At 39.8% G+C, this 20,633-nt stretch overlaps 1 protein-coding gene across 7 annotated transcripts; it reads right to left on the bottom strand.

Moving 5' to 3' along the window:
* Positions 1-14,898: 14,898 nt before the first annotated feature.
* On the bottom strand, positions 14,899-18,602 carry LOC116120591 (phosphate transporter PHO1 homolog 3-like). 7 transcript variants are annotated; one of them, XM_031406546.1, is made up of 14 exons: positions 18,008-18,593; positions 17,847-17,930; positions 17,558-17,762; positions 17,413-17,461; positions 17,250-17,321; positions 16,997-17,126; positions 16,766-16,886; positions 16,396-16,654; positions 16,198-16,302; positions 16,060-16,104; positions 15,820-15,969; positions 15,452-15,730; positions 15,226-15,362; positions 14,899-15,120 (listed from the first exon to the last, which is right to left on the bottom strand). In XM_031406546.1, the coding sequence occupies exons 1-14, from the start codon at positions 18,591-18,593 to the stop codon at positions 15,027-15,029; spliced, it is 2,316 nt and encodes a 771-aa protein (XP_031262406.1). In that variant the 3' UTR covers positions 14,899-15,026. The 7 variants fall into 7 exon arrangements, with proteins under 7 accessions (XP_031262406.1, XP_031262410.1, XP_031262405.1 ...); XM_031406550.1 differs by having other exon boundaries at positions 17,558-17,930; positions 18,005-18,602; XM_031406545.1 differs by lacking the exon at positions 17,847-17,930 and having other exon boundaries at positions 17,558-17,837; positions 18,005-18,593.
* Positions 18,603-20,633: the final 2,031 nt, after the last annotated feature.

The raw sequence follows: 20,633 nt of genomic DNA, 5'->3' as shown, positions 1-20,633 counted from the left end.
TATTATATTTATATTTTATAATATCAAAAAATAATGTACATTATAATTTTAACTTATGTTTTAATTTTTGCTAAATTTGTAGTTGATGGTGATGATAATGATGATGACTCGGATGATGATGTGGATAATCAATTTAGGATGGGTTGACCCGTTGAAGAATCTGTTTGGTTTCTCCTTTTTCCCTTCACTTACCGTGAGCTTCTATTGAATTTTTTTGTGGTTGGGTTGGTGGAATGGATTGATATTATGTAATTTTATATGTGTGTTGGTGGATGATAGTATTTTGATATTTGTAATTTGAGTGGTTGCCGTTGGTGGATTCATATTTGATAATTGATGATATTACTTTGTAATGACTTTAAGTCTTTAATGTTTTTAAAACTTTAGAGTTTAGACTTTAGACTTGAGGATTGAATTTGTAAACTTTAACTATCAAACTTTGATGGTTTTATTATTGTTGTAGCTTAGGGTTGGTTTGATGGTTTTTAAAGTTTAAACTTTAATTAGATGGAGAAATTATTGTTGTAGAGTTGGTTTGATGGTTTTTAAAATTTTAACTTTAATTAGATGAAGAAATTATTGTTGTAGGGTTGTTTTTTTTATGGTTTTTAAACTTTAATTAGATAGAAAATTTGAATTTTTTAGCTTTTTTTACAATTTTTTCTTATTTCAGCATGCTGATATCAGCATGACATTATGCTGATGTCAGCATGCTGACGTCACCGGTCCGACCGACCGGTCGGACCGGTTGAACCGTTCGAACCAGGAACCGGCCGTTTGGCCAGGTCGGCTCCCAGTCCGGTTTTCAGAACATTGCTTCTAAGGACCATAGGACATACCCATGTTTTTTTTTTTTTTTTAATTTGTGCGAGTATGGTTGCGGTGATCATGACAAATTTGTTATTTGTTATGATGTTGTGTCTTGTGTGGGTATGAAAAAGGTAAAAAGTTGTTGCAACTTGCGAGAGAGTTGTTGCATAGAAGATGTTTGATAAAAAACAATAAGAGTTGTAATTGTGTTGTGGGTTTAAGGTTTAGTGCGATCTGAAGGCAGAAAAGAAGTAGGAATCTGTTTTTAATTAAAAGTGATGAACTGATGATTACATCTATTTTAAAGGATTTTTCGTTGTTATGAATGTTGAATCCACACTGTATAATTCTAAATTTTTAGTAAATAATTTCACAGAATCCGACCCATTTTTTGAAATCCACATAGATGAATCAATGAATGAATACGGTAGTTATATGAATAGGCCTTATAAAATCAATTACTGGCAAGGAACTATACTAGGGATCAACACTTTTAAGTAAAACTCACACTTGAAGTCAAGCAGATGATAAGGATATTATTTCACATTGTGATGAGATTTTGAATATTTCAATTAACTAGTGTAGACGTAAAAATCTTCCTGTACGGAAGGGGGGCATGATCACATAAGGTTGAGGCCACTAGCGATCCGCTGCACCTGCACACGTAGAGAAACAAACGCATGAAGCGTACGGGAAACACCAGGGTGGTGTTTGCCGTAGGCACTCTGACGCTCAAGTCAGCAAGGCTGAAGAGGCTAGTATAGTGAGGGCTAGGGAGTAGAGAGGTTACCGGAAGTCTAGTCGGAGACTGTGACTACGGCGGTGATGTGAAGCTCTCAAGTAGGAGCTTCGGGTGTGAAGATGTAATGTCATGTGTCTTGTGTCTTGTGTCTTGTGAGAGGGCTGGCCTCTGCTTATATAGTGACTGTCTGGTCTCCCAATCCTGGTAGAAGTATGAGTCCTAGTGTGATTCTGATACAACCCTAGAGGAGTTAGGGCGGTGGTGAGCTGTCTTACTAGTGTCCGAATAGGAAGGTGATCTAAACAGGAAAGTCACTTTGAGTAGGAAAGTAATCAGGAACATGAAAGTGACTTTGAATAGGAGATTGAACAGGAACAGGAAAGTGATCAATGGGGGTCGTGGGCTCTGAACTCGTCTATAGGCCTAAGAAGTGAGCTGGAACTGGGAGACCCGTGCCTAGATGGTTTGGGCAGGCTATATCTCGTATCAAATGGGACTAATCTAGCTTGGTCCTCTTTGGGATTGGGTTTGGTCTCTTCCTCATTGGTGGTCTTATTTTCTTATTTGGGTCAATGACGATTTTTTGCCCTAACAATTTGTCCCCCACTCTCTGAGTTAAGAGTTTCTTAAGTCAAAGAGTAGGTAGCGATTGAGGCGCGCTAGGTCTTCCTTCTTGGATGAAAGATTGTCAGTGTGGAATCTGATTGTTGCAGGTGACTCTTGGTCGGGTGTCGTTCGGTATCCATTCCTGATCCGGAGTATGCCGTCATTGCAAAGTGGTGTGCCTGATCGGTGTGAGGAGCCGAAGGGAAAGAGACAACCAGGCTTCGGGTGCTCACGCGCTCATTCGGTACGTCCGACCGACTAGAGAGGTGAGCTGCAGTACTATAACCGGGGTGTTCGCTTGGCATGCCGAGTTGACTGATTTAGGGACCATATTGAATTGAAGGTTTGCTCGGTCGGAGTACATGGGCGATCGAGTGGACGTAAAGTGCGGGTCACAACTAGGGGTTGACTACTCGTCCGCTACGGAAGAACTAATGAGCGGGGCATCCTGGTTTGGTCGTCTAGAGAATGAGTGCGGACCGGGCCATTCCAAGCTGATCGGCTAGTCAGGAGGACCTCCTAGGCTTGTGAAGATTGGATGCATGTCGGGTCCAATCTGGCGGTCGCGTGCTGGCTCGGTCGGGGTGCTCGAACGATCGAACGTGTCTTTCGTACAACACTGCAGTTTCGTAGGTTGCCTGGATTCTTGCCATGCGTACGATGCTAATCCATTTTCGTTCTGGAGGCTGGAAAACTGATCCTCGATCACTCATGGGTCGCCACGTGTCGGCCTGCATCAGATCTTTTTTATAAAAACGAGTTTGCAGACTCTTCGTCTTCCATTTCCGTTTTCCCTTTATCTGCATTTTGAAAATTTTCTTCTCTTCCTTTCTTCTTTTCGTTTCGGTTTCTTTGAGCGGCGACGGCTTTCTCTCTGCAGTGTATCGTTTTATGATAAATCTTCTTTCCTTTGGATTGATTTTTGGTTTGTTTTTGTTGTTTGCTGGGTTTTTGGATGATAGGGTGAAGTTTTTGAAAATTTGAGTAGTTTTGACTAGTTTTTAGGAGTTTAGAAGTGTTGGCATTTTGGTTTTCTAGAATAGGCTCGGATTTTTGGATTTCCAGTGTGTTTCTGGCAAGTTGCTGGTTTTTTGGTGTTTTTTCGGGCGTTTTGGACGGAATCGGGAAGACAAAGTCGAATTAAGTATTGTTTGGTTTGGTCAGTCTGTCTGACTGAGTGGTGAGGGAGCGTGCGGAGTGGATTGAATAGGTGATCAGTCATCCAGACCGAGTAGGTGATTTTGAGTTGGTGAATTGGTGAGCAAGGGCAAGTAGACCGTGTTGAATTTGAAGGCGAGTCGGTTACTTGAGGCGAGCGAATAAAGACTTGAATCTAGGACCGGCTCAGTCAGTAGGGAGGGTCGACCAAGGTTTAGGAGTGAACTTGTTGCCAGATAGGTCGACCGGTGCTGAGCGGCGAGTGATAACTGAATTTTTGTGGCCTTGTTCGGTCGGTAGCTCAGGCCGAGTGGTCGCTTGACACTTAGAATTTTTAGGAGTTTAGGAGCAAGACTTGAGTCGGTCGGTCGGTCGGTCGGTCGGTCGGGTTGGGCGATCAAGCCAACATGTCAAACTCTGAATTAGCTAGTTTGAGCGGGATTGTGGCGGACGCAGGGGATGAGTATGAGTGTGCCTCTACTATAGTGACGATGCCTGAGGGGGGCGTTCCGACAGGCGTACCGACTGAAGTTAGTATAGCTGTCCCAAGGGCGAGTGAGGCTGGAATGAGTGGCTCGGGCAGGCATGGGAGAAGTGGGGAAGACTCCAAAGGGGCCGGTAATCCATCCTCGTCTAGTAGTAGCTCTGAGGAAGAGCCAAGCCAATAGGGCAGTGGGATTTTGAGCAGGGATTATCCGCCTGTGCTGAAGGATAATGATGTGTGGCGCATCCGGACTCTGTATCACATTCTGAATTTGGTTGAGATCTGGGCGTCGCGGTCATACGAGCGGGTTGATTGGGAGGCACTGGGCAGGGTTAGTGTTTATGAGAAGTGGTTCCATGATGGATTGAGGCTACCTGTTCCTTGTCTAGTCTGGGAGGTGTTGAACCACTTCATGATTGCCCCGTCTCAGCTCATGCCGAATGGTTGGAGATTGTTGATGGCTCTGGAGGATCTGTGTGTTCGGAACCAAGTGAGGTTCGGGCTACACGAGCTGTTATACTCATACTTCCTAAAGAAGAATGATAAGGAGAACAGTCGGAATCTGTTGAACTTGAGGCATGATCGGTCTCACCTGGTGACCGACCTGCGATCCAGCGATAAGAACTAGAAGGACCGATACTTCTTCCTGAGGGGTCAGGCTGTCTTTGGAGAGAGGAGACAAGGCGAGATCCTGAGCGGCTGACGAGCTACCGGTGAGAACTTAGTTGTTTCTTTTGTACTTTGATTACTAAATCTTGATTGTGTTTTTTGTTTGCAGAGCTTGAGTACAATCGGGCTAGGCAGAACGGAGACGGCTTGGACGTTGCAACCCAGAAGGTGTTAGCCATCCCGTCGGAGCAAAGGGACTGGCGAGTAGTGCTAGCAGAGTCTAACCTGAGGTCTAGCATTCTTTGGGCCGGAGTAGAGGCGATCCAACGAGGTACTCCCTTCCCCTCGCTGAAGCAGACTTGGGATATGCTTCTGAGTCGATACTGCAATCATATCATTTTTGGTGAGTCCGAGCTGAACCCACTAACCGTTGGAGAGTTTGCGCTTGCAGAATCACTAATGAAGAAGTTGACCGTCCTGAGTGCGAGCGAGTCCATCGCCCGACATCTGGAGAAGAGGAGGATGGAGTTTTTGACCAGGGAGTACAGGAGGGCAGAGGACGTGTTAGCGACGCCGCTGAGTCAGCAGCCTGCTGCCGGAGCTAGATCGTCCCAGACGACGGTCATGGATGAGGATGTCGGGACGATTACATTCAGGATTCTGACTACTGCGTCGACCTACTCTGATGCGACATCCATGAGCAAGCTAGTTAACTCGTTCTTGTTCCTAACAGACAAGGCGTATCTGAATTAGATGGGCACAGTTGCTGCTGCTGATTGGGAAGTATCCCGCGCTTTACAGAGATGACAGTAGTTTTGTTCTATTTAGCTCCTTACTTTCGTATTGATGACAATACTTCGTTGTGCAGGCACTCACGAGCAATCTTCACCTCAGGAAATCTGTGGTGGCGCAGGAGAAGAGGATACAAGATGTGTCCAAGGCTAACACTAGCTTGTGCCAGAGAGAGGCAGCAGCCCAGAAGGCCGAGCAAGGGAGTTAGCAGCATCAGAGGGATAACGAACGTGAGCTGGAGAGGTTGAGGCGTGAGTTAGCTGAGAAAACCTCAAAGATCGAGTCTCTCAAAGAGTAGTGTATTTCCATTGCTGATGACGCTATCATCAAGGCCCGGGGTGAACTCATGCTTGAGTTCACAGAAGGGGGGACCTCTCATTGGGACTCGGACGAAGATATCTAGCTCATGCCGGAGCTGTTGGAGGAGGGAGGTAGTCACCTGGAGGGGCCAATCGAGGAGCAGATAGGTGACCTCGCTAGTCAGCCAGGACCGACAGGTGTTGGGGATGTGAGCGACTAGGCTGTTGGTGGTGCGGGGAGGATGACCGAGTCAGAGATGGAGGAGACAGCTCGTACCGAGGATCCTTAGTTTTTCTTTGTTTATGCATTTTGGGGCCTGCGATGCCCTTTTTCCTGGCTTGTGTGCCATTTTTGTATTCTGAACTGAGCCGTTTTGAGGCTGTATGTATTATACTCGATTGTTCTAAGTTCTGATGCTTTCTTCATGGATGAGTGAGTTCATTGTTTCTTGTAGATGCACCAAGTTGTATTTATTACTTTAGTGGTCCAATGGCTAAGGCATGTAGGCCTTATGTTGGGCTAGGTTGGTGCTTTGTTTATTGCAAGTGTAAGAACCATTCGCTCAGTCTGGCCAACCGAGTATGAAGTCTCTTGGATTGGATGAAATCAATCTAGAGGCGTGAATTCTTGGGTCGGACAAGGCCGATTCGAAGGTGTGAATCGTAGATCGGGCTAAGCCAATTTGATGGTGTAACTTTGTGGATCAGGCGGGGCCAATTGAAGGTGATTCCGTGAACCAAGCGGGGTCGATTCGAGGGTGTTTTCATGAATCGAGTAAGGTCGATTCGAAGGTGTTTTCGTGAATCGAGCAGGATAGATTCAAAGGTGTTATTGGCAAATTAGGCAGGGCCGATCTGACGGTGCGAAATCATGAATCGGATAGGGTCGATCTGAAGGTGTAATCGTGAATCGAGCAGGGTCGATTCGAAGGTGCGATTTCGTGGATCAGGCATGGCCGATCTGAAGGTGTTACAAACATTTGATCGAGCAGGGTCGATCTGAAGTGTGAAAACTCATGAATCGGTCAGGGCTGATTCGAAGTGTTGCTGAATAATGCTTCATTGAATTCGGGCCATGAGACCGACTGTCTATGAAGGAGGTGGATGGGCCCACTCATCCTTTTTAAATAAAAAATGAAAAGACAACAAATATTTAGATTAATTTCACCTAAAAGTAGTAGCGTGTGGGATGGATTGTATTCCAACTATTGCTGATGTCTTTGCCTTTGGGAGTTTGGAACCGGTAGGCACCCTTCCCTACTTTGGTGATCTTGTAGGGCCTGCAATCGATATGAGCTCTGGCCTCCTGTCATTCTGCATTCAGTCATATCTGGCGTGAGTTGCTCGATTTATCTCATTTTCCTCCCACCTTATCTGGATCACTGCTTGGGCCAAAGCGTCTTCTATCATGGTGCAACCCAGCTTTGTCAGTTCTTTGTATAGTTCTCCATCCGGTAAGAGACCCTTCCTAAAGGCATCTACTGCTGTCTCGGGGTTACATGAAGTGTTGAAGATCTTCTCTTTGTTGAACCTGCTGACATACTCTCTCAGTGGCTCTCCCCTTCTTTGGTACATTCTGTATAGATTGGCTGACAACTTCTCAAGTTTCTTGCTGCTGGCGAACTGCTCCACAAAGGTGTCAGTGAGCTGGGCGAATGAATCGATGGAAGCGTTCGGGAGATTTGTGTACCACTGGAGTGCTAGACCAGATAGACTCGAACAGAAACTCTTGCACATGCAGGCTTCCCTTAGCGGTCAGGGAATTGAGACAGTGAACATCCGCTGCTTGTACGAGGCTATGTGATCATCCGGATCAGTTGTGCTATCATATGGTTTCATGCTGGGGATAGTAAACTTCTAGGGCGTGTCGACTAGTGCAATCTCATCCACAAAGGGTGAATCTGCGTAGCAGTGAAGCCTGCTCTTCTTGGTCGGGATCGGCATTCCTGGGATACACCTCATCACTGCCTCTACGCCAGCCAGCCTCTTGGCCAGTACCTATTCCATAGGAGAGGGGGATACCACTAGGTCATCCCGTTTGACAAGGTCAGCTATTGCATTCGTCCTTAGCATATTCCGTTGGGTCATCCCACGCGATGTAGTCTAGTGGATCATTCCTTCGTGCATACCCTGGTAGCTTGGATCTCTGTTCATTCCCTCTAGTTAGATGACTCTCATGGTAACTGATCTGGTGTTTTGCCATACATGAATGGTCAAGGGGGTTGTTTGATATTCGTTCGATCCATCAGGATGGGTGGGCTCGAGTGCTATAGTTTGGTTGGGTTGGACATTCAACCCGTGAGGTGAGCCGAGCCGAATGGTGTTTGTGTGGGGATGGTTGACTGGAGGTGAGGCTGGATGGGAAGAATGGGTTGGTCTTGCGGGTGTGGGCTTTCTGTCACTTGGGCGTCTTGATCTCGAGACTGGGGTGGATCGGCTGAATGGGGTTCTGTTGGCATATCTTTCTCTCTATGAGTCAAGACCGAATCATTGACCGCCGATGAACTTACTGGACAAGGCCTTTTACTGGAGGCTGCAGGTTTGTGCTCTAGGGTTTGGAGAGGTTGCATGGATGGAACTGGGGCGCGAAAACGATTGGGAGGTACCTGGCTAGGAAAAAGCTCCAGATTATAAAACTGACTCACCTTCTCTTTGAGAGACTGGTTCTCGACCCTGATAGAGGCATTTTTGGTCCGGATTGCATTGTTCTCGGCTTCCAGTGCAGCCACCTTGTCCGAATTTTGTTGCATGAGGGCGGTTAGAGCCTCCAGTTTGGCCTCGAGGCCAAGATTAGCGTTGTCTGAATTGTCAACCATGGAATGTTCCTCTACGTAGCAAGGCTGGTCGAGCCGAAAGATTGCTAGAGGCCCCACGGTGGACGCCAAACTGTAGACGTAAAAATCTACCTGTACGAAATGAAGGTTTGATCCCGTGAGGTTGAGGCTACTAGCGATCTGTTACACCTGCACACGTAGAGAAACAAACACGTGAAGCATACGGGAAACACCGGGGTGGTGTTTGTCGTAGGCACTCCGACGCTCAAGTTAGCAAGGCTGAAAGGCTAGTATAGTGAGGGCTAGGGAGTAGAGAGGTTACCAGAAGTCTAGTCAAAGATTGTGACTACGGCGATGATGTGAAGCTTTCCAGTAACAGCTTCGGGTGTGAAGGTGTAATGTCATGTGTCTTGTGAGAGAGCTGGCCTCTGCTTATATAGTGATTGCCTGGTCTCCCAATCCTGGTAGAAGTAGGAGTCCTAGTGTGATTATGATACAACCCTAGATAAGTTAGGGCGGTGGTGAGCTGTCTTACTAGTGTCCGAATAGGAAGGTGATCTGAACAGGAAAGTCACTTTGAGTAGGAAAGTGATCAGGAACAGGAAAGTGACTTTGAATAGGAGATTGAACATGAACATGAACATGAAAGCGATCAATGGGGGCCGTGGGCTCTAAACTCGCCTATAAGCCCAGGAAGTGAGCTGGAACTGGGAGGTCCGTGCCCAGATGGTTTGGACAGGCCATATCCCGTATCAAATGGGACAAATCTGGCTTGGGCCTCTTTGGGATTGGGCCTAGTCTCTTCCTCATTGGTGGTCCTGTTTTCCTATTTGGGCCAAGGACGATTTTTGGCCTTAACAACTAGTAGTGTTTTTGGTGTGTGAATTCTTTTTATGAATCTGTCCAAGATTCATAAGATCATGATTAGCCAACTAATCGTATTATAAAATAAAATAATAGGATTATGGCAAATTGAATTGTTGAAGAAAGATCAATTAACCTCTAGATGATAGAGACAATATGAATTGTAGACGTTTTCAATTATAATTATATCTTTTCCATCATTATTTATGATTTTATGTAACTTTTTTGTCCAATACTTTGTGTAGAGTTTCCATCTTGGGATTGGAAAGTTGTCTAACTCATCTTGATGATTGAAGGGTATTCCAATATATGAGGTATATTGTCATTGATGATTAAATGGTTTGTTTTGTGTGCAATTGTAAAGTTATCAACAATTTTGTATGCTGGTTTGATTAATTAGTTTTGTATGCTGGTTTAATTAGTTTAACCTTAATTGTTGATAATTATTTCATATTATTATAATGTTGAAATTTTGATCCTTATTTCTTATTATTATAATGCTGAATTGTTGATCATTATTTTGCCTTTGCTCCTTATTCAGTAGTAGGTTGAAGAAGTCTTGAGATCTGAATTTTGAAGTCAAGGGCGTTTTTACTTTTAAGATGGCTGAATTTGAGAGATTCAATTGCAGTTTGCAAATGTTTTCACTTTTTATGCCAATGTTTTTATTAATGAGTGATGTATAATTGAATACTTTATCTTTTTATTTCATATTATGGATTCATCATTTGAAAATAGATAATTTAGTGTGTTTTTCACACAAAGAATACAACAACAATACCCAAAAAAAAAATTACAGCAAGAAATTATATATATAATAATATATATCTGACTTTTGGGACTTAAATGTAAAAAATACATAATTTAGGGTTGAATTGTAAAACCAGCTTAAAACCAGTTAACCGAACCACATATTCGGGTCGGTTTAACTTCGATTTTTGCATATAACCGGCCCGGTTTCAGTTTAGCTTTTTGCTTAAACCGAATAATAGGTTCAGTTTACCCAATCCGGTTCGATTAATCAGATTATCCCACCCCTATGCATTTGGGTAAGGTCCACCATCGTTTGTATTGTTGGACAATTGATAATTCTTTTAAGGAATTTCAAACGTCATGTTCTTGTATTACAAATAAAACTTTTCATTGTAATACAAATATTAAAAAAAAAAAAATTATTTTCCATCAAAGATTAGGTCACAGTGCCTCAATTCTTCAACCTCAGTGTCCAGTTTATTCTCTTGCAAAACAATCTCGCAAATAGCACAACCACTACTACTCATCCATTTGCCTAATTTTCTGGATGATGATTTATCAATCTCTCCTCATTTCATCATGCTTCTTGTCATTTACACCAGTACACAACCAACAGACTCTGATCCTTTACCAATCACTGTTAATCCTCACTTTGATACAATTCCAACAAAATCTTCTGAGTCTAGAGAACCCTTACCAACATCTCCTACAAGGTCCCTTGGTATGCCTCTAGAGCCAGTTCCTCAGAGACGGTCCTCTTGTCCTACTCGACCACCTGTATGTAGGGGTGTTCAAAAGCGGTTAACCGCTTTTCTGAACCGAACTGATTTGGAGGGAAAACCAGTTTTTCGGTTAACCGGTTTTTCCTTTTTTTTAATAAAACTTATTTTTTAAAAATTTTTTCCTAAATTAAATTGTTAATATAAACAATACATATCCAAATAAAAATTAAACATTCATACATATCTATTGATCACTACTAATAATACATTAAAAATTGATACAAATAAAAGTCCGAAATGAAATTATTTTCTAATTTAATATATAATTTTTATTTTTATTTTTATTTAATATATATATTTGAAAAATCGGTTCAAAAAACCTGTTTCGATTAACCGTTTTTTATTTTTTCCCAAATCGGTAACCAAACCCGAAATTCGGTATTTTTTATTTTTCAAACCGTAATCGAACCGTTTTTCGGTTTGGTTCAGTTTTTGCATTTTATTGAACACCCCTACCTGTATGGACAGTAGATTATGTTTGTCCAACTATTCTGCATCCTTCAGGTAGCCTTCATCCTACATCCAATTATGTCGATTGTGATCGTCTTTCTCTACCCACAGCATTTGTATGAGTCAGATATCTGTTGACAGAGAACCTTCCAATTACTCTGAAGCTATCCAACAATCTCATTGGTGTCAAGCTATGTCTGACGACCTCAATGCACTTGCACAAAATCATACATGGGATATAATGCCTCATCTTGCTCATCGAAAACCAATTGGATGCAAGTGGGTGCACAAGATCAAATATTGTGCTAATGGTTCCATTGAATGCTACAAAGCCCGTTTGGTTGCTAAGGGTTTCACACAACATGAAGGGTTTGATTATTAGGAGACATTTTCTCCTGTTGCCAAGCATGTCACTATTCAAGCTCTACTTTTTGTTGCTTCCGCTCAAGACTAGTCTTTACACCATATGGATGTTCATAATGCCTTTTTACATAAAGATTTTCATGAGGAGATTTACATGGATTTACCTCCAAGGATTCGCAGACATAGGGAGAATACAGTATGTCGTCTACGAAAATCTTTATATGGCCTGAAAAAAGCATCTCACCAATGGAATGCGAAATTCATAAAGGCACTCACAAGCATAGGTTTTGTTCAATCCAAGCATGATTATGCCCTTTTCTGCTGGCATCGAGGTAAATCCTTCATTGCTCTCGTCATTTACGTCGATGAGATCCTAATTACAAGAAATGATGAAGGGGCCATTGGGACTTTAAAAGAGCATCTCAACAGACATTTTCATATCAAAGACTTAGGAGAGCCAAAATATTTTCTGGGAATTGAAATTGTAAGGTCTCTGACATGAATACCTCTTAGTTAACGAAAATATGTTCTAGAACTTATATCAGATTATGGATTGTCGGGATGCAAGCCAAGTGTCATTCCTGTGGAACATAACACCAAACTTACTTCTCAAGAGTATGATAAAATGATATCATTACCAGAAGAAGATCCACTTCTCGAAGATACTTCATACTACCAAAGACTTGTGGGACGTTTAATCTATCTTACAATGACACGACCAGATATAAACTATGCAGCGCACATTCTCAGCCAGTTCATTGCACGAGCCAAAGCAGTCTCACATGGATACAACAATGAAGGTACTTAAATACTTAAAGGGTTGTCCTAGCCTAGGACTCCTTTTACCTCGGGATGAGAATCTAGACATCACGATATACTATGATTCAGATTGGGGCATATGTCCAATGATAAGGCAATCACCATTGGTTTTTGTATAAAACTTGGAGGAGCCCTCACATCATGGAAGACAAAGAAACAATCGATAGTATCACTGTCGTCCGCAAAGGCTGAGTATAGAGCTATGGCCAAAATTACTTGATCCTTGGGCTATTAAAAGATTTGGAGGTGCAAGTAAGTAAGCATGTTCACTTATACTGTGATAACAAAGCTGCCAATAACATTGCAACGAATCCGATGTTCCATGAGAGAACTAAACACATAGAGATTGACTATCACTTCATTAGAGGAAAAATTCAGGAAGGGATAATTACAACCATGCACATTTGCACTTCAAAGCAACCAGCAGATATCTTTACAAAACCGTTATACAGTAGACAATATTCATATCTACTTCACAAGCTTGGGGTCTATGACATATACAAACCACAAGCTTGAGGGGGAGTGATGAAATATGGAATGCTAGGATTATGGCTTAATCTCATACAATCCATTTCATCAATCATGGCTTAAATTATGTAATCAATCGTCCGTGATTTCCTGCAGTTACATGAATGTATTACCATTTCTATTGTTACACTTTTTGTATATGTTCAGCAATGTACAAGTGATGTAAACATCTCAATACAATATACAAAAAATGTTTTTGCATCTCTTTTCTTTCTTTTTGGCATTCTCTGACAGCTTATCTCTGCTTCTCTTGCCTTCTCCTTCAGACTCTGACACAAACCATACTCAAAATGACTATGGTATATAGTTTGTGTTATCCTTCCAATGGACATATTCCTTATTGTGACACGTTTCTTAGTTGCAGCAAAGCGATTTGTAAGGTGAAGAAAAAATATAATTGACATTTCAATTATAATCTTTAATATAAATAGGATAAGAAAGATGGATTAATATGTTTACGTGTTTAAGGTAAAGATTATTATGCATAAATATGTCAAAGAAATGTTTTTCTCATCTTGGAGTTTCATGATTAATTTGGTTAATTTCCTTGTTGCCTTGTCTAAGAGTTCAAGTAGACCAGAAGCTCAAGGGCCAGTCAGGGGAGGCTCTCTCTCTTTTTAACAACTAGAACAACAAACCGCTCTCAGAAACTCTCCTTGCCTTCTGGCTCACCGATTTCATAATCCCAATTCACTCAGTTGACTCATGAAATCCTAAAATGTCGTCCTCTAACAGAACCAAAACCCCCCAAGAGAAAAGAATGTGATCAATAATGGAAAATCCTAAAATGTCTTCCTCTAATAAAAACCACAGCCCCCTAGAGGAAAAGAAAATTGATCAATAATGGAAAAGAAATTGAAGGTGAAGGTGGGAGGGTGTGGGTTTCGCTTGTTTATAAAGGGTGGTGAGTGCAAAGAAAGTTTTATATATAGTTTGAAAATTCCATTAAAGATTCTGAGAAGTAGGAAGATGTTCTGGACAATTTGTTGCAGTAACTGAACGAAATAGAGACTACAATAGGAACAAAATAATAATAGTAAAACAAAACAAACAGTAAACAAAGAAAAAATAATACGCGCGATTTACCCTGGTTCACCCAATGTGGGCTACGTCCAGCTGAGTCAATATTATTGCAATATGCCTCACCTGTCTCGTTTACAATGAATGAATTGCTCTCACACTCATAACAAGAGAAAAGTACGTTTATATACTAGGTTTAAGAGATTAAACCTAGTTTTACAAAAATTCCTATTCTTAAGCCCAACCCAAAAAGGAATTAATAACTTAAAAGGAATCCTACAGCGGTTATACATGGAAAAGCCCAAAACCGCCTACGGGCTCCGGGGCGCTGCCCCCGCGACCCCCGCCCGCTCACCGGGACCCCCGAGTGCGTCTCCGTTATCCATTAATGCTGAAGTAGTCGACAACTCCAACAGTAACTAGTACTTTGAGGAAGGCACAGGCCATCAAGGAGAATGTTACGGGTTCAGATGATTTGAAAGCAAATTGAGATGGTTTTATGAATAACGTTCTTTCTCCTTTTTAAAGGAATTATCGTTGTTTCTTACATGATTTGATTTATTTATTTTTCCATGGGAATCTGCAGAAATCAAATTTCTTGTTTTTTGGTTTTACTAGAAAGATGAGAACTACAAGTTTTTTGTGTTACCTCATCAATAAATGAATAATGATTTTGGTGTTGAGAATCAATTGTTATTTGGTTAGAAATGACTCAATTGTTTGAATTTGGATCTTGGTGTTTCAACGCTCAATGCTTGTATCAGGGACGGCTCAGGTGCCAAAACTTCTTTAATTTCTGGTCTTCAAACACTATACCTTTTTGTTTGCTTAAAATGATATGATGGTTCGTTTTTACCACTTTTTATTAATGTTTTAGAGCCCAGGCCCCAGACAGGAGGCAGCCAAAGGAATTTTATAAGTTGATCCAATATTTGTGTCTCTTTGGGACGTATTTTTCGACATTCTGGAGCCAAGATTTAATAAATCCAGAAAAATTTATTTCCATTGATCAAAATGTTACTCTTTCATCACATCTACCTCTGAGAATTTGACAAAATCAACTGACATATACAAGTATAAAACAAAAATGATACTAAAGATAACATGAAACTTCTCTTCCACGTAATTTTATTGTCAAGAATATCTGCTGAAGCCTTTAGTAACTCGTATATTTTACAGGTCTTCATCTTCGTCATGGTTGAAAGGTAGTGGTACTGACTTGAATGCACGGTACTTTCCAACATTGTTCAAATGCTCATTCTCCAACCTGATTAATTACAGAAGAGTTTAATCAAATAAATTAAAGAAATGAAATAGAGAATTAATGAACTCTCTGCTTCAGGGCATGTGACTGTAAATCTCCGTAATTTACCTGAAGAAATTCCAAATGCCCCTGCGAATGATTTCAAGGCATGCAACAATTGCAATCAAGGTGTTTCTATGCATGAAATCGAAGTCAAACTTTACCACAGTCTGTATCCATGCGAATCTCAGAAGAACGTTCAATAACTGCAATTTGATGAACATATGTATGTGGGTTAGGAAGAGACTATCAGAATTGATTTCAAAACTGTATTTCTTGTGTTCTTACTACTTACCATGGCAATGAAATATACACTCTTTTTAGATACAAGGAGCTTGTCTCTCAGCCAACGGTTCTTTGAATGGCGGTTAAGAAGCCCCCAGTCTAAAACAAGGTCCCAATATGTACCAAAGATTGCTGCAAGAACTGAGAAATTCCAGGCCAATACTTCCCAACCCTTTCCCCCGTCAAGATTCAAAGCAGTCCTCATGCAAACCGCTACAATTGTCAGGAAATATTTGATGCCATTGTATCCGTGCATTGGATCTTTCTCCTCGAAAAGGCGTCGAAGACACTGAAAATGAAACGGCTACCTTCTTAATTGGCTGATCAAGTTTAATAGAACAAAAATTATAAACTGAAAGCAAAAACTAAGTTGTGTACCTGTAGAAAGCGACACATGTATGGAATCACAGCAACGATGAAGTTAAAAGTGTTGAATACAGTGCTTTTACTGCAGTAGTTCGTGCGGTGTCTAACGTCTCCCCATCCATAGTAGCAAATGTAGAACTCCAAATTTCTAAGGGCTTGCACCTGAAACAATTCAATGACAGAAACGTTTAATTATTAATTTGAACATTTTAATGGTTGACACATATGCATTGCATAATCCGTTTCAGAAACCTGGCTAGTAAACTGATCTGCCAAGAAGAAATCTGGGAGTGTGACCTGCAGGGGAAAGAATTTCGCAAATAAGTAATCCTGTCCCTTATAGTTAAATTTCTTGATTTTCATTAATAAATCTTACAACTATTACTTTACCTTGTAGAGAGGAGCAGCAATACAGTGGAATAAACATACTAAGAAGAAGAAGCGACTTGAGCGATAAAAGATGTTGAATGGAAACAACAATGCAACAAGCAGAACCTGCACACGCAAAATAAATAAACAATGAGATATAGTTGAGTGTATATTAATTTATGAAAGTTGAAGAGAGAAGAGAAGTTCGGTTATATTTACCAAAACCAAGATCAAAGGCAGATATTCTGTCAATCCATGGTAATCTTTTGATAGGGGGTCTATCTCCATATCCAGGTTGCAAATCACAGTCAATAGCGCAAGTACCGATATACCAAAACCCACAAGTAGAACTTGTCGATAACCCAGCTCTGTTCCTTGCTTGAAACCAAATATGAAGGAATAGTTGACTCGGAACCGCCTCCAGTAATATATATTGGTAGCATACATGAGCATGTGCAGGACAATATACGCAAACAAGCTGCAAAACAATTTGTTTGATAACTTGTCAAACATGTAAATTATTTACTTGAATATCTGCTTAATTAATGACGAAGACAATTCTCAAAGGCCAAATTATCTTGGTTATTACCTGTAAAGAGGAAACATGTTGTCCATGTACTGTTTCTGTCCTTGCTTGTGCAGAATATCGTGGGTACGTATGATAAATATGAGGGCTATTATTAGAGCAGCTGTGCAACCAGCGAAAAAACCTACAAAATTACCGTTAAAAGTGTGAATGAAGGGTGATTAAACTCCATACATTTAATGTACATGTTTATGTAGTTGAGTGGGTTTAATGGTGTTGAAATAAGAATTTTACCCGTAGAAAATGTTGTTCCGTGTCTTTCTCTCTTGGCTTTTGGTCTTAAGATGTTCATGCCTTTACTTCGGTTTGAATTTGAGAAATGCTTGATGAATGTAGCTTCCACTCTCTCCATAAGCTTGAAAACCTGTAATAGCACATCCCAGATTTTACTTTCATTAATTTAAGTGTGGCTCCTGATAATCAATTGAGCAAATACATGCTTCTTTGTAAAAGAAAATTAATTTTTAATTTGTTACTAAACGCTCACCTCCTCAGAGCTGCCAAGATAGGAATTATCCACCATCTTCATGTAAGAGTTTGATGCATTTCTTAAAGTGATCTGCAAAAATTGAGGAAGTAGTTTGGATTAATTTAAGTCCATCATCACTAAATTTGGAAGCATAAATGGCTTTTTGAGAGAGAGGATATACCTTATCGTATTTCTTCATGATCTTTGAAAACGCCAGGGTATTTAAGAAGCTGTTTCATACATAAATAGAAGGATCAGATACCATCCTTGAATATTATGTAAAAACTAAAACTGATGATGTGATGAAGCGACAGCCAATAGTTTACCAGTAACTCTTTAGAAGACGAAGCTTTTGGTAAAATTCAACAAAAGCCTGCTTTAGTTGGTCTTCAACTTTTCTTAGATTTTCTCTGTTGAATTTAATCTCTGTCTGGTGAGGAACCCCGAGGACAGTCTTGATGGTGGAACGAGGAGTTTCTTTTGTGTTGTTTATTTTCACCTTCTCAAGTATTTCCAATGGAGCCGGTCTAGGTCTAGGTCTAGGTGCCTTCACTTCAACAGGTTTTTTCTGCTCTTCATGAGCCTTCTTCTTCATATTATTCTTCTCTTTAATCTTATCTTTATCATCAATTGATTCATCTGACTGCCCATGGCTGCTCTCCCCAGTCTCTTCAATCACATCCATGTGGGTTTGTCTTCCTGCAAACACAAGAGTTGATAATCCAAACTTAAAAGTTAAAACTTGTTTACTATTAGAAAATAATTAAACTAACTGCTTGCTCTATCTCCAGCTGGAGTAGAAATGGACAGTTCAGCTGTAGAAGCTGCAATATGCGAAGCCAAGCGAGTCATCTCCACCGTCCGGTCGAAAAAAGAAGCTGGCGGATTCTCCACTTTTATTCTGAAAGCAATCAAAGCATCCATTTGCGTATTCAAAGTTGCGGCCTCCTTCAGCAGCTCTTGCACCTTCGACTTATAAAACTTGTCCACCTTATTGAACTCATCGTCAAGCCTTCTAAAATACACCAACTCATATTCTCCTCCTTCATCCGCAGACATACGAAACGTGGTTTCATAACTATGACCCCCATTCTTGCTCACCGAATTCACCAAAATGGTTTGGCTTTCAATATCTGATGCAGAGGACGGGCTCACAGGATTATGTTGTTGCCATTGCGTTAGGCCACTGAAAGCTCTGTACAGAGTTAAGTTCCGTTTTAGGCCACCCGGGCTGGCCGGCGGCCTCGTACGTTGCTTAAAACGTTGGATATCTTTTAAAAGGGTTTTGAGATAATCGTATTGCACGTACGCCTTTTCCCACTCCGGCACCATCTGCGACGAGAACTCTTTTCCGAACTTCATTTTCGCCTGGTTTGGCCAGAAGCAATCAGTAATACCTTATTTTAGCTTAAGTTAGTGAACGTAATAATGAATAAAAGAGTAGTTGATGATATGCAATTTAAGTTGTTACCTTCTTAGGTTGCTGTTGCTGTTGATGTAAACAAGAAGGAAAGAGAAAATATTGATGAGACAACTATTGATGTTTTAATGTGTATATCTTACATTAGAGTGTGAAGCTGAAGCAGTCGCGGAGGACCACTTTATATTCCCAGATACCATAAAGAATTGACCCTTTAATAGTATTTTAATTATTTGGGCATCGAAAATCTTTTGTTTTCATTCCATTCTATTATTTATTGAAGATAAAATAAGATTAAAGTCTTAACTACTCTGGCTTTATCAATTACTGAACGGTCTTTGATTTGAAAGACGTACACGTCCTCGGATTCATTATCATTTAGCACTTTCTATGGAGCCCTTTTCCTGTTTTAGGTAAGTTCTTTTTCTTTTTTGACATTGAGCTTTTTGAAAATGTAAATTTTATTTTAATCATGTTTTCTTAATATTGACCAAGTTATTTTTTTTAATATATATACATTAATCTAGAAGTACCAACCATTGTATGGGGGCCTCGATTAAAATATTTAAAACACAAAATTAGAGTTGATTGGTAATTAATACTACAAATTTTCCTGATATTCAATTAATTAATTAAGCCAATTTTTGGTAATTAAGTCAACATTACTTGTCGCGTTTATCTTCATTTGTGGAAGATTTGCACATTTCCACAAACATTCTTCAAAATCCCTTTCATTTCAGTTATCGTTTATAACTGATTTATTTGACTTTAATTTTTTTATATAATTTAAAACACATAGAATGTCTTCCTGTTGTTTCAATCTCGTAACTAATTTAATTATCGAAGTAATTATTTTTGTTTTATTCAATAATACTATACACACATAAACCATTTATAAAGATATTTATACAAAGTGAATGTAATGAATTTGACTTATTTATATTTACACTTTCATTTATTAAGATATTTATATTCTCATGTATAATAACTATCTTTAGGTATCTGAGTGGTTCGATTTGAACTCTTGGATATATTACTTAATCTTATCTGGTTGGTAATTTTAAGGTCTCGATTGATTAGTTGAAGTGTGTATATACTGACTCGGATTTAGATTATGATTTGTTTTGTACTCTATCTCTAGATTTTGGATGTCTTAATTTAATTTTAAATGATAACATTTTTTTATGGATCCTAATTTACATATATTTAAAGTCTCTTAATCCCTCCTTTCTAGATCGCTTTAATTCTCTTTTTTTTTTCTTTCTTTCTTTTTTTTTTTTTGTTGGTCAAATACAAGCATAAAGTAACCCAATTACAAACTCTAAAATCAAATTAAGATTGAAAATCTAACTTGAACCAGTAAAACTATATTTTTAACACATATATATTTCGCATTAATATATGGACCAGTTATCCTTATCCTTAAAATAATTAAATATATTAATATTATGTAACAATTTAAATTAGCTGCTTTCAAGAGCTTGATGTTGTTTCAGCTCTTGTTCATGAGTTAGGTGATATAACTTATCATACTTATTCATGTTATTAATGTTAGAAATATAAGTACAGTATTACTAATGTAATTAATGTTTACTTTATAATGAGTGGATGATGATTTTTGACTCGAGTATAAATCATTAATTGGTTTATCTGATGATTTGTTGGGTTTTTAAATAATTGTTCGATTTCGATCTTGGTATTTTTTGTTGCTTAAGCCATGAATTGTAATGCCAGTGAAGATGGTTAAGTTTCATTCATTTAGTTTAGGTGCTATGTTAACAGTAACCAGGGGTATATTTTTACGTGTAATATGTATGGTTTTCATTCATACAGAACCAGAAGTTATTGTATCAATCAATGTTCTGAAAATCGACCGAGGGTCCCAGGTTAAATGGTTTAACCAGTCGGACCAGTGACGGTATCATGCTGACATCAGAATGTCAACAAAATTCAAAATACTTATAAATTTAATAACAACCATC

Source organism: Pistacia vera, unplaced genomic scaffold (genome assembly GCF_008641045.1).
Source record: "Pistacia vera cultivar Batoury unplaced genomic scaffold, PisVer_v2 Contig94, whole genome shotgun sequence".
Lineage (NCBI taxonomy): Eukaryota > Viridiplantae > Streptophyta > Magnoliopsida > Sapindales > Anacardiaceae > Pistacia > Pistacia vera.
This window is presented reverse-complemented; position numbering and strand designations above follow the sequence as displayed.